Source organism: Aquarana catesbeiana, linkage group LG07, assembly GCF_042186555.1.
Source record: "Aquarana catesbeiana isolate 2022-GZ linkage group LG07, ASM4218655v1, whole genome shotgun sequence".
Taxonomy (NCBI): domain Eukaryota; kingdom Metazoa; phylum Chordata; class Amphibia; order Anura; family Ranidae; genus Aquarana; species Aquarana catesbeiana.
The window spans coordinates 157,551,134-157,565,676 of NC_133330.1; the positions used below are offsets into that span (position 1 = coordinate 157,551,134).

Genomic DNA, 14,543 nt, shown 5'->3' on the forward strand with positions numbered 1-14,543 from the left:
TGAAGAACTTCGATTTTTTACTTTTTTTTTTTATTGGATATGTATTATAGCAGAAAGTGAAAAAACATTGCTTTTTTCAAAATTGACAATCTTTTTTTTTTTTTTTTTTGTTTATAGCGCCAAAAATAAAAACTGCAGAGATTATCAAATGCCACCAAAAAGCTCTATATGTGGGAAAAAAAGGACATCAATTTTATTTGGGTACATCGATGCACGACTGCGCAATTGTCAGTTAAAAGACGTTGAAGGGCAGTTATGAGGCTTTAAAAATGTCCAATAAATGGCGCATAAACACAGGGTATTGACACACGTGTTACTCTGTAACACATGTTACTAATGTAACAAACTTCAATTGGTAAACGAAAGACAAAAAAAAATGTAAATAGCAAAATATTTAATCGTTCTAAGTACAAAACTTCTGTATGAAATGGTCTCATATAGGGAAGGCATCATGATTATATATCTGAAGCAAAATGAACATTAAGTAATATCTAGAAAGAACCAAAAGAAGAATGCATGGGATTTTGGTGGTGCTGAAACCTCCCTACAGATGAAACCTAAGACAAACATATTTTATAAAAGCATACATTTTATTACAAAAAAAAATCATTAAAAAATTATGCGGTATAGACCCCCTAAAATGCATATAGCATGAGTACAATTCATATACAGCTCAGTCACCCTCAGCATCATCAGCCCTCACATGATAATCAAGATAATATATGCAAAATTAAATTCATTAAATGCACAAACTAGGAGGAAAGGTGATGATATAATCCCGACGCGATTCACAATTATAGCTTCCTCAAGGGTAGAGGGTGTTGTTGGATATGGTGGAATAAACCCCTAGAGAGTGGGAGTATATACTCTGAGCTGATAAGGACCTCAAAGGCCTTAGAGAGGAACATGACTCAGGCCTCCATTTCCCTGGATGGATAAATAATAATATACAAACAACTTTTAAAAGAAGACATCCTTTGAGAGAGAGGGTTGACCCACTGTATAATTCAACTTCATCCACAAAAGGGGAGAAGAGAGGAGATAGGGGGCAAAGCCCACCGTTTTCTGACTCCTATGTAGTTGTTCACAGCCAGTGCTAACCAAACAGCGGCAGCGTTCTTAACTTTTGGCCATAGATACAATTTACGGTAAGTCATGTTTTGCTGTACAAAATAACAAATGATCTGAAACTTTTAAGCCTGGTGGTATATGTTTAAACAACATTTGAAAATAAACTCTGTTCAAAATAAACTCGCTGCAACATTTGAATCCTTTATCTATATATTGGTAGGACCCAAATTGCACACACCTAGTATTTGGCTGGTACAGTATTATGCATACTGTTCGTATGTATATATTTCTCGGGCTAAGCTATCACAAGTTTAAGGACCTAAAACCTTCTGATTTCATTGTATTTGCTTCCTAAAATAGACTTTCTGTTACATAAAAGAAAGTTACTTACCTCTTTTATTTGCAAAGGATTGACTTGTGTCTTTGGTAGACTCTCTGTCCAAAACATACTAAGTAGGGAATGCGAGTCATGTAGAATATTTTGCAGGATTCTAGTAGTAGAAATCACTTTCTTGATACCTCCACATTCCATAACCTACAGTTAAAGCAAAATTCTGTATTAGTATTATGGCATTATTTAGTGGGATTTATTTTTGTATGGATTAGAATTCTACAAGTTTTAGCTTTACATTTTTTGTTGCAATTGTGCATTGCAGATCTCTACATTTGTTAAAGGAACTATGGATGAGTAAACAGATTTGTGTGAGCCAGGCTGCATACTTTTGTATTGCGGTAACATATGCTTTACTATATGCTTTACCACCATGCATGGCAACACATGGCACCCTAAAACACCTTATAGTTCACCACAATGCATAGTAATTCTGCCAAAAGGTCAAAAGGTTTAGAAACCATAAATAGACTAGGAAATGTGTAAGAACAGGGTTTGATAGAACAAAGAACAATTCGAAAAAGGCTACTGGAAAAAAAAAGTAAGTAGAAAATGAGAAATGACATTGTAAGAATTATAAATACTTATGGATTCCACCAGGGCTGGACTGGGAAAAAAATGTGACCCTGGACTTCATCCACACCAGCCCAGGGCACAGCACATCAGGGTACAGAGCCCAGCACATCAGGGCCCAGCACATCAGGGCACAGGGCACATCAGGGCACAGCACATCAGGCCATATCAGGGTACAGGGCACAGCACATCAGGGTAAAGTGCACATCAGGTCACATTACATCAGGGTACAGAGCCCAGAACATCAGGGCACAGCACATCAGGGTACAGACCAACAGGCCACATCAGGGTACAGGGCACATCACATCAGGGCACAGCACATTAGGGCACAGGACACAGCACATCAGGACACAGCACATCAGGACAGAGCACACGGCACATCAGGACATGGCACATCAGGACAGGGCACATGGCACATCAGGGTACAGGACACAGCACATCAGGGTACAGGACACAGCATATCAGGGCATAGCACATCAGGGTACAGGGCACAGCACATCAGGGTACAGCACATCAGGGTACAGGTCACAGCACATCAGGACACAGCACTTCAGGGTACAGCACATCAGGACACAGCACATCAGGGTACAGGACATCAGGGCATGGGCCACATCAGGGCACAGTACATCAGGGCACAGGACATTGGGGCATAGCACAACAGGGCACATCAGGGCACCGGGCACATCAGGGCACAGGACATCAGGGCACAAGGCAAATCCGGGCACATGGCACATCCGGGCACATCAGGGCACAAGGAACATCAGGGCACATGGCACATCATGGCACATCAGGGCACGTGGCACATAAGGGCACATTAGGGCACGTGGCACATGAGGGCACATCAGGGTACATGGGGCACATCAAAGCAATGTCACGGAACGTCCCACACTCCGCTTGAGTGCTTCCGTCATATACCACTTCCTCCCAGTCTGTATACAGATATCCCAACCTCTCTGAGCACAACACAAGGCGACACTTGCTTGTTGCTACCAAGAACTCACTTTATTCAGAACCAGAATACAGTCTTATATACACAGGAGAAGATTACTCTAACAATACAAATTTAACCTAATTAACATGAGCTAATTATCTAATCCTTTATACAGCCTAGGTGACTGAGACATGACCTTTCGCCCAGACTTGTGGGCACCGAGTTTCACACAGTTATATCAACACAATAGCAGTCGTCCCGTCTCCTACATTGTATAGAGGACAATGTCATTAGCTCATTCAATTAACATAAACACAGGTTGATGACACCAGCATCTCCTCACAGGATGTGTCCCAACAGAATGAATCCATTGAAAATCCAGGGCCCATAATCAAAAGGCAACAGGCTTGCATACAGTCCTCTCCAACAGCCTCTGTCCCGGCTAGGTCTGTGACATTTCTCCCCTTTCGGCAGGAGACTAACACAGGAGGAGACCCCAGACGGGTTGACTCCAAAGTTAGCCCATAGTTCCAGTCCTCTACTGCCTGTACCCACACAGTACCCCAAACAAATTGTTCCAAACAGAGTATTACTCACCCAGCCAACCTCTGCCTCTCTCAGAGAACATATCTGCCGCTGGGGAGAGGCCTGGACTGGCTCTTCTCCCTGGAATCCTTTCTGCCGCTGGAGAGAAGACAGGGTGTCTGGGCTCACTCTGTCATGCTGTTGGGGATCGGGGCCCACTGCCCAGCATCCCTGGGGTATACAGGTGGAGACTGAAGTCCCATCCACCTTCACAGGAAATCCATCCTCTGTTAGTTGAGGGCAGAGTCCAGCAGTCCTCGGCCCTGTTGCCAGCCCTTCTGCTGGAAACCCCACACCATCTGCTCTGGCTACCTGTTGGGGAGGGAGGCCGACTGCCCCACCTCCCTGGAACTCTGTAGTTGTTGCAGGTGATGGCCAGAGGTTGGTAGCACTCTGCCCGGTTGCCGGTGCTTCAACTGGGGAAGTTCCCTGTAACTCCACAGATACTGCTGTTGGTGCGGGGCAGAGCACAGTGAAGTTTGGCCCCAATAGCAGCTCTTCTGCTGGAGGCTCATCAGGTTGTTCTTCCTCAGCAGAAAAGTCTATTAAATCCCCTACCTCTATAACTGGTGTCTGTGGATAGAGGTTCACCATCTCCTGTCCGTGGAACTCAGAAGATGCCATCAGTGCTGAGCAGAGCGCAATGAAGTTTGGCCCTAATCCCAACTCTTCTGCTGGGGGCTCACCCGATGGTTCTTCCTCAGCAGAAAAGTCTATCAAATCCCCTGTCTCTGCAACTGGTGTCTGGGGATGGAGGTTCACCATCTCCTGTCCATGGAACCCAGAAGATGTTATCAGTGCTGGGCAGAGGTTAGCAGAGCTCTGCCCTGTTGTCAGCACTTCAGCTTTGGGGATGGCAATCTCCAGATTTTCCACTGCAGATTCTCTGGCATGCTGCTGGACAGGCACATTCCTCCATCCAAGATCATCCCATGCAGAAACAGGATCATCAAGGTCAGTCAGCACTTGCTGCATCCGCCATAAGACCTCCACCTCCATAGCTGTGGGGGCAGGTTTGCAAAGCACACTATTGCTCTGCCACATTGCCGACTCTTCAGCCAGGATTTCAGGGTTGTCAGCTGGTATTTCCTGATAGTCCCAGGCAAAGGGAGCCCAGCCCTGGCACTGAGCAATGTCTAGCAGCCGTCTGTAGGCGATCTCTAGCTCCCATTCCTGAACGGCCAGAAATTCCAAATCTTCCTGTGCCCAGTGCACTTCCGAAATGTTCAGTAGCCCTTCTCTGAAATCCATGATTTCGTCCACCCGCAGCTCCAAATCACTCCCAAAGTTAGGGTCCCCTGTCAGCTTCACAAACAACAGTCCCAAGCCGCCGTAGCTTAAGCCTTCCGTTGGGCTGTCATCCGCTATCCAGGGACATGCTTGGGATACATGCCACCGGAGGGCTCTGTAGCTCTCATCCAGCTTTATCTCTGCCCAGACCAGCCTGCTTAATTCAGCTGTCTGCTTCTTGTGTGGTTTTTCTCCCAAAAACCGCACCCGCAGTCCGTACTGCGACCAGTACCTTTCCTCGATGGAGGGGAGAACTTTTCCCTGGTGTCGCTGCTCACGGGCTAGCGCTTCCTTCCAGAGTTTGCAGCGAATAGAATCACACCATCCCAGCAGGACCTGCTCCGATACTGGTCCTCTGTGCTGTATCTGCATCTCTCGCAACCTCCTTCTGAATTCCTCATCCATGGCGGCTGGTATCTGTACCTCTCCTCTCCTGCTATCTGGACCTTGGATCCAGATGGAAGTTTGGATGTCCCAGACTGCAGGAAGCTTTCCCGCTGCTTGCCACCAATGTCACGGAACGTCCCACACTCCGCCTGAGTGCTTCCCTCATATACCACTTCCTCCCAGTCTGTATACAGATATCCCAACCTCTCTGAGCACAACACAAGGCGACACTTGCTTGTTGCTACCAAAAACTCACTTTATTCAGAACCAGAATACAGTCTTATATACACAGGAGAACATTACTCTAACAATACAAATGTAACCTAATTAACATGAGCTAATTATCTAATCCTTTATACAGCCTAGGTGACTGAGACATGACCTTTCGCCCAGACTTGTGGGCACCGAGTTTCACACAGTTATATCAACACAATAGCAGTCGTCCCGTCTCCTACATTGTATAGAGGACAATGTCATTAGCTCATTCAATTAACATAAACACAGGTTGATGACACCAGCATCTCCTCACAGGATGTGTCCCAACAGAATGAATCCATTGAAAATCCAGGGCCCATAATCAAAAGGCAACAGGCTTGCATACAGTCCTCTCCAACAGCCTCTGTCCCGGCTAGGTCTGTGACAGGGCACATCAGGGAACAGCGTTTACTAGTCGTTTTCTTCAAATGCAGAGTATCACAGGAAGCGTCTGTGATAAGTTCTCTCTCATGTCACGTTGCTCCCAAGTGGCCCCTCCTCTCTTCTTGTCCATCCTAGATGATGTCACAAGCAAATGGGCATGGACAAGAGGACGAGAAGAGAGGAGGGGCCGCTGGGGAGCAGCGCGACATGAGATAGAACTTATTACAGACACTTCCTGCGCTACTCTGCATGCTGGCTAAATCTCGATCTACCCGTCATGCGCCAGCTGTCGGTGATTGATAGGTAGATTGCCGCAGACCTCCAGGGGAATTCACAGCAGAACAAATGGGAAAGCCCAGTTCAGAAACGATGCAATAGGCAAATTAGGCGGCCGCTGAAACCGGCCCACTGAGCCATCGGCCCACCGGGGAAACTCCCGGTAGTCCTGATGGCCAGTACATGCCTGGATTCCACTGAAAAGCAATGAATGAGATGCAGTATATAGGCACCACTTATTCTCATGTTGGATTACCACATTAAAGAAATTGTGGGTAATTATCCATATATAACAGCATGTAGAGCACTAAATCTTCATCATATCTTTGTAAAAAGTAACTTCTTATTTGGTTATCAAAATGTTGAGGGATGGGTCCTCCATATTTATATGATAACCAAATTCACAATAGCTAGAGATTGAAAAACTCCCTGCCTAAGTTTTGAGATGGTAAAAAACAGAGTAAATAATATCACGGTAAACAACAAACTAACAGCAAATTTCTCCTCATTTGGCAACCTTAGATATCTTCAAGATATCTTCAAGATTTGAGAACTCTTTATTATCTAACTATATACAAAAATGACCCCTTGGGCCCCCCCTGCAACTATACCCTCTACTCTTAATCTTTAAACTTCTTATTGCCTCTTCTCTTCACTGACATTTTTCCCCTTTTAAGCCCTGCTCACACCATGTTCAAAAAGCACTGCACTTGTGATCTTCAGCGGGCGTCAATGCAATGCTACGGACACCTCAAACACAGTGGGGTTGATTTACTAAAGGGAAAAAGACTGTGCACTTTGCAAAGTGCAGTTGCCCTCTGCAAGAGCAGTTGCTCCAGAGCATAGTAAATGAGCAGAAGCTCTGCTGACTTCCATCATCCAATCATGTTTTTTTATTTTCCTTGCACAGGATTGGGTACTCTTTGCAAAGTCAAGCCTTACCTCATTTACTAAGCTCTGGAGCAATTGCACTTGCAGAGGGCGACTGCCCTCTGCAAAGTGCACAGTCTATTTGTCTTTAGTAAATCAACCCCAGTGTGTTTGCCTGCACTGAACCATGTGGTACAGAAGTTTAAACAATGCCTAAAGGACACCCAAAAACTATTCTTTGAATTTCTACCTCTATCAAAATATGGAACTAGCAATAAATAAAACCAAAAAGGGACCTTACCACAATACTGTAGATCCAATTCTCTATAGTTTGTAATTGATGATGTGCTACTGCTATTTCTGTATAATGTTGACATTCTGTATACTGTATGGCTACTTTAATCAATCCTGTGCTACTATCAATTATGTAATTTTGGCAGATTACTTCAAAACCGGCCACTGTATATAAACGTCCTGGACTTTGGGGCGGGATATTTGAATGATGCCTGTAGCTACAGACATCATTCAGATATCATTATTTTTAGCCAGCGATTCTGTGCACGATAAGAATGATCATAGTGTAGTTCCGCAGCTTGATCGTCCTTATAGGCGACGGGAGGGGACACCCCCCCTGCCCGCCGCCATCTGGTGCTTCTCCGGGCTCTCTGCCATCGGGAGCCCGGAGAATGAATCGGCCGGCGTCGGACGCCCCCCCTACCCGCCCCCCCTACCCGCCGCCATCTGGTGCTTCTCCGGGCTCTCTGCCATCGGGAGCCCGGAGAATGAATCGGCCGGCGTCGGATGAGGACGATAGAGATTTCTGGTCACCAGTCATCTCTATGACCGTCGGAGGCCCGGGCGCAATGTTATGACGTCACGCCCGGGTACCCGGAAATAACCGAAGCCGTGATCGCGGCTGTCAGCATGAGATCGGTAAAAAAAAATTTCCCGATCTCATGCTTTCCAGCCTGGAGGAGAGATGTGGGGTCTTATTGACCCCGCATCTCTCCATAAAGAGGACCTGTCACATAGATTCCTATTACAAGGGATGTTTACATTCCTTGTAATAGGAATAAAAGTAATAAAAAAAAGTGTAAAAAAAGTGTTAAAATAAAAAAATTAAGTAAAAAAAAAAAAAAAATTTAAAACGCCCCTGTCCCCAGTAGCTCGTGCTCAGAAGCGAACGCACACGTAAGTCCCGCCCACATATGTAAACACCGCTCAAACCACACATGTGAGGTATCACCGCATGCGTTAGAGCATGTGCAACACAATTCTAGCACTAGACCTCCTCTGTAACGCTAAACTGGTAACCTGTAAAAAATTTTAAAGCGTCGCCTATGGAGATTTTTAAGTTTGGCGCCATTCCAGGATTGTGCGCAATTTTAAAGCGTGACATGTTAGGTATCTATTTACTTGGCATAACATCATCTTTCACATTATACAAAAAAATTGGGCTAACTTTACTGTTTTGTTATTTTTTAATTCATGAAACCAATTTTTTTCCAAAAAAAAGGCGTTTGAAAAATTAATGCGCAAATACCGTGCGAGATAAAAAGTTGCAATGAGCGCCATTTTATTCCCTAGGGTGTCTGATAAAAAAACATATATAATGTTTGGGGGTTCTGAGTAATTTTCTAGCAAAAAAATGACGATTTTTACATGTAGGAAAGAAGTGCCAGTATAGGCCTGGTATTGAGGTGGTTAATAAAACTTTCGTAAAAGAAAATCTCGATGGATGAGACACTCATACAAAAAAAGGGCTGTGCATTTTGGTAAGTTTCCTGATAGTTCTTGCAGGTTTTACTATAAGGAAATTTACAAGTTTAACTACTTCCTTCCCAGCCTATAGCAGAATGACGGCCGGGCGGTGGTTTCGTTATCCTGAGTGGGTGTCATATGACGTCCAGCAGGATAACCCTGTAGCGCGCAGCGTGGTGATCGTGGATAGCGCGTGTCCCTCAGACATAGAATTTTATATACAATGAAATTGGCTGTTTACCACGTGATCGGCTGTGTCCAATCATAGCTGGTCACAAGTATAAACAATACGGCGGTTTCCAGGGATTTCTCCTTTTCTCTCCTCACACACCAATCGTGTGAGGAGAGAGATTTGAGATCTGTGAGTTACAACTTTACTGTTTTTACTGTCTGCATTACTGTGCAAAACACGCCCCCCCCCAATAAACAGAACCTGTCGCACAGCCCATCTGGATCTTTCACAGCCCAGCTGTCACACAGGCCCGTCACCAATACCGCCATCGGTACCACCATCAGTACCGCCATTGGTACCGCCATCACTACTGCCGCACAGGCCCGTCATCAGTACTGCCATCAGTACCGCCACACAGTCATGCCATAAGTACTGTCACACAGGCCCACCATCAGTAACCTGTCAGAACCGTCACACAGGCCCGCCATCAGTACTTCCAACGGTACCACAGTACCGCCATCTTGTCTCAAAGGGTTTACACACCTGAGGAGGTATATAACATCTTTACCATGTCAGATGATGAGAGCAGCAGGAGCCCCCATCATCCGATTCTGGTTCGGAATACGAGCCAGTAGAGGGTAGTGGCTTGGAGTCCGAGTCAGAGGAGGAAACCGTCCCTCCAAAAAAGAATAAGGAGATCAGGACCAAGATCAAAAGACCTGCCTACCACCAGCAGCTCCAGACCCCAGGAAGAGGAGCCCAGTACCAGTACTGGAAGTACATGCCCAACTCGAAGAATCCAGGCCCAGTCCTACCTTCGTAATGCCCTGGCAAACCCCTTATGGTTGCCTGCCAGCTCAGGGTCCACTATAATCCCCCCTTTCACCGCACAGCCAGGTGTGCAGCCCAATGCTACAAATTTTTCACAATTGGATTATTTTTATTTATTTTTCCCATAAGATTTGTTGCAGAATATGGTGGACCAAACCAATCTGCATGCAGAGCAATTTATTGCTGCCAACCCCATTCATGTCTCACACCGGACAAATTTAAATAATTTTTGGGCCTTACGTTCAATATGGGGCTTACAAAGAAGAGTGAACTCCATGCTTACTGGTCCACCAACCCCATCCACCACATGCCGATATATTCTGCTGTCATGTCCAGGACACGCTACGACATGATTATGCATTTTCTACACTTTGACGACAATTCACAGGTTCCCTTATTTTTAACAGACTGCCATTTCCCCATTTCAAATACCTGTGTGGATCATTTGCCTGCTACCATGTTTCTACCTTCCACGTTAACTGACCCTGGCCTGTTTACCGACAATGTCCTTGCCTGCCGTTTTCAAAAAAAGAGAGAGGGTTCCCCTAATTGGATTTTTCCGGCACTTGCACAAAAATTAATATAGGTTGAGAAAGTACATATTCATATATAGAAGAATAAAACAATGTTTGTATTTATTTAGAGACTTTTCATATTAAAATATTTTTTAATATGAAAAGTCTCTAAATAAATACAAACATTGTTTTATTCTTCTATATATGAATATGTACTTTCTCACTCTATATTAATTTTTGTGCAAGTGCCGGAAAAATCCAATTAGGGGAACCCTCTCTCTTTTTTTGAATAAGCTTTCTGGATGTGGCACGGCCCCTTTTCTTCTTTAACCTAGGAGAACCAGTCATCCTCTTCTATTGCCTGCCGTTTTAAACTACGTTTCTGACCTCCACGTGCACCAACCAACCTCAGCCTGTTTACAGACGATGCCTCTGCCTGCTATTTTAAACCACGTTTCTGACTTCCACGTGCACCGACCTCGGCCTGTTAATCGACCATGTTTTTGCCTGCCACTTGGACTGATCTTTCGCCCTTCTACTTTAGTACACAGGGGTCTCAGAATAGCGTTCTGAGTAGAGAAAAACAGTTTTTGGTTTTCTGTTTTCCCAAAACAGGGTCTGGTTGTCCGGAGGCTTCAAAGAGATTTGGGTGGGAGAAGCTTCTACCCCTGTCCCCCTGGCCCTAAGCTTGATGGTCCTTCCTCCTGCCTGAACCAATACTTTGGCTTTGCTGACCATATCACTGCCTGTAATGACCCAGGACTTTATGGACCATGTTTCTTCCTCCTGCCTGAACCATATCGCTGCCTGCTGCCTCAACTGATTATGGACAGTATTTCTGCCTGGACATCTCTGCCTGCTACCTGGACCAATGCTTTGACTGTGCTTTGGCTGTGCTGACAGTATCTCTGCCTGTACTAACTATGGACAGTATTCCTGCTGGCTGCCTGGACGATTGCTTTTGCTGTCGCTGACCACATCCCTGCCTGCTGCCTGGACCGATGCTCTCCTCTGCGGACCACTGCACTACTAAAACCACAGGTAATCTTTTGTTGTTTGGTGTGTACATGCTATGTGCTAGAAATATGAAGGGCCTTCAAAAATGTGATCTGTAGTCAGAAAATTATATGTGAATTTATGCTCCTAGAATGCCTAGAGGTGCTTCTCGGATGTTGGGCCCCTGTATGTGGCCAGGCTGTGTAAAAGTCTCACGCATGTGGTATCGCTATACTGAGGAGGAGTAGCAGAATGTATTTTGGGGTGTAATTTTTGCTATGTACATGCTGTGTGTTGGAAATATCTTATAAATGGACAACTTTGTGTAAAAAAAAAAAAAAAAAAATGGGTTTTCATATTTTTTCCAAAAACTTCTGGAAAAAAAATGGACCATTCAAAAGACTCATTATGCCTCATAGATTATATGTTGGGGTGTTTGCTTTCCAAATTGGAGTCATTTTTTGGGCAATTATATTGTCCTGGTGCTCCAGGGCCTTCAAAAGTGTAATAGGTGGTTGAGAAATGAGATGTCCAAGGTTTTACTTACTTCTTCATAAAAAGAAATCAGATTTGTTTGACAACTTCTGTCGTGTACATGCTATGTGTTAGAAATATCTTATAAAGGGACAACTTTGTGTAAAAAAAAAATGCGTTTTCATTTTTTTCCCACATTTTCCAAAAACTTCTGTAAAATATGACATGTTCAAAAGACTCATTATGTCTCATTGATTATACATTGGGGTGTTAGCTTTCCAAAATGGGGTCATTTTGTGGGCAATTCCATTGTCCTGGTGCTCCAGTGCCTGTGTAATAGGTGGTTGAGAAATGAGATGTGTAATTTATGCTTGTAGAACGCCTGAATGTGCTACTTCAATGTTGGGCCTCTGTATGTGGCCAGGCTGTGTAAAAGTCTCACACATGTGGTATCACCATACTGAGGAGGAGTGTATGAGGAAAATTTTATACTTGCCTAATGGTAATTTTCCTTTCCTGATGCAAGCATGACAGCATATACGTATGGGTAGGCTCCGCCCCTTGCCCTATCTCAGGACCGGTTATACTATAAGAGTAGGTCTCCTCCCTGCTCGCAGCATTCTCGTAACTTAGTATCACTGCTTAGCCCTTTTTTTTTGTTTCGGGAAGGACCTATATGCTGTTATGCTTGCATCAGGAAAGGAAAATTTCTGTTAGGTAAGTATAAAATTTTCCTAATTCCTGACACAGCATGACAGCATATACGTATGGGATGCACCAACTCACCAGACAACAAGGGTGGGTACTGCTGAAGTGTTTAAGTTGAGGATTAGATCTATCCCCACTAACAACTGAGATGTATTGTAGTTAAGGCTGCTGGGTCCACAAGAATGGACCCCCAGCGTGTTGAATGTAGACCAAGTCATAGTTTACATATTAACTCTGGAGGGACTCCTTTGGAGTTCCTTCCATGGATGCACAATCAGTTTGGAAAAGCGGTCTCTGCCCTTATCTGATAGATTTGTCCTAGTCATCTAAGCTCTTTGACTGACTTGATCCACACCCCTGTAATTGTCTTCGTTGGACAGTCCTTGTCCTCTGATGTCGTTAGGCCTGACCTATCGTTTTGCTCCTTGAAGAAGGGCCAATTCTATGTCTCACTTCAACCTTGAATCTATTTTCAATGTTTGTAGTACTTCAAACACTTTAGTTTGGATATGCCAGAAGGACGATGTTTTAACCCAGGTTGCAAAGATACCAACCTTTGTATAGTGTTGAGGAAGAGACTAGAGCCATTTTGCCTGATAATTTCAGCAACAAGGTAGTTTATAGCTTGACACTTGGATGTCTAAGATCCTTCTAGACCTATTAGCCATACAAAATACTTATTCCGTGTTACTGACCATATTGAGAATGTCTTATCCCTCTGAATGGAGAGTGAGACAATGTGTCTCACACTATTTGGAAGACCCCAGGGGGAAAGAATAATCTGCCCAGGTCTTTCAGAATTGGTTGCTAAGATATGCAACCGTTACTGGATCCCAGAGAGTGAGCACACGACTGAGTTTCATCTATCCTTTAATGCCGTCTCTAGGCTTACTAGTATACAATTCAATCCTTACAGCAAGGAACAGAGAATTCCATCCTTAAATTCTGTAGGGTTTTCTCGTATCTAATGTACTTGAAGTCTTGAGTAGGCGCTCTGACTTCCATAGGCTTTCAAAAACTAAAGGTGAGACCTCCACTTCTTGGTCTCCAGCATCTGGATATAACTTGTATGAATTGGGAAGATACCGTTGGCCACGCTGTATGAGGTGTTGGATCTCAGGAAGGAGAATAGGAGGTTCTCGGATCTAAGACTGTACAGATATCATGGCCTGCAAGCCACAGGGCAATTATTGTTATCACCACGGAATGACTGCGAATCTGGATAAGGATCCTGGAGACTATTAGGTTTGTTCAATATACATATTGGCTAATCCCAGCTGGCTGTTATTAGTTTCTCTGCTTCCACCAATGGGAAGCCACCCAGGTTACTGTCAGACCAATATCTTGATAGCCTTACTTGTTGCCGATCCCTTGACTGGCTTGTTGGTTTGGAGACGGTGCCTCCAGCGGCTTTTGTACCTTACGCCATCTGGCAGTAAGTCCTAGAAAACCCTAACCTAACGGGCTGGTAGACCTGACTGGGAGATACATCTGACAGAAGTTGACTAAATTTGCATTCCTTCTTGACAGCGAAGATAGGCCTTCCCTATTTTGCTGTGTCATTGCAGCATCGTTGAGGCTCTTTTTGTTGCGTTTCAGAAAGACTTCAGTCTACGACCACTGCAACTCTGACTTTTGGGCACCTTGTCCTCCATTGGCATGAATACCCGGCGAGTAACAACTTGTTATGATTGGTATGCCTAATAGCTGATACGCTGAAAGATTAGTTAGCTTAACTACCTCCCCAAAAGGGGACTTGTCTCCTCTGTGGAGTCACTGTTCCTGGTGCAGGAAGTAAGTCTTTCCTTACTACAAAACCAGTTAATACAGTTGTCAGCCTTCCCTTGGGCCCCTCGGACCACATGGGTTACTACAAGCTACTTACTGCTCTTGCAACTGTGGGATGCAACCAATGGGAAAGAGCTATTTACTCAAGTAAGATACTTATACTTTTGCTCTAGCTGAGGGTAACTTTATTGTATTTTTTCAGAGATTCAGAACTGGTTCCCGGTAGGTCATGGTTGTAATGAGACTAGTTGGTCTCTAGATGATGGCTCCTCCCGACTCGATCAG

The 14,543-nt window shown here is 44.5% G+C and overlaps 1 protein-coding gene across 5 annotated transcripts in view; it reads right to left on the reverse strand.

The window, feature by feature from the left end:
- The window catches only part of LOC141103311 (myomegalin-like), a 716,510-nt gene that overhangs the window by 79,184 nt on the left and 622,783 nt on the right, over positions 1 to 14,543 (reverse strand). For all 5 annotated transcript variants that reach the window (XM_073592764.1, XM_073592765.1, XM_073592767.1 and 2 more), the window contains one exon: positions 1,463 to 1,606. In XM_073592764.1, coding sequence (XP_073448865.1) covers positions 1,463 to 1,606 — 144 coding nt within the window. The remainder of the gene's footprint in view (positions 1 to 1,462; positions 1,607 to 14,543) is intronic.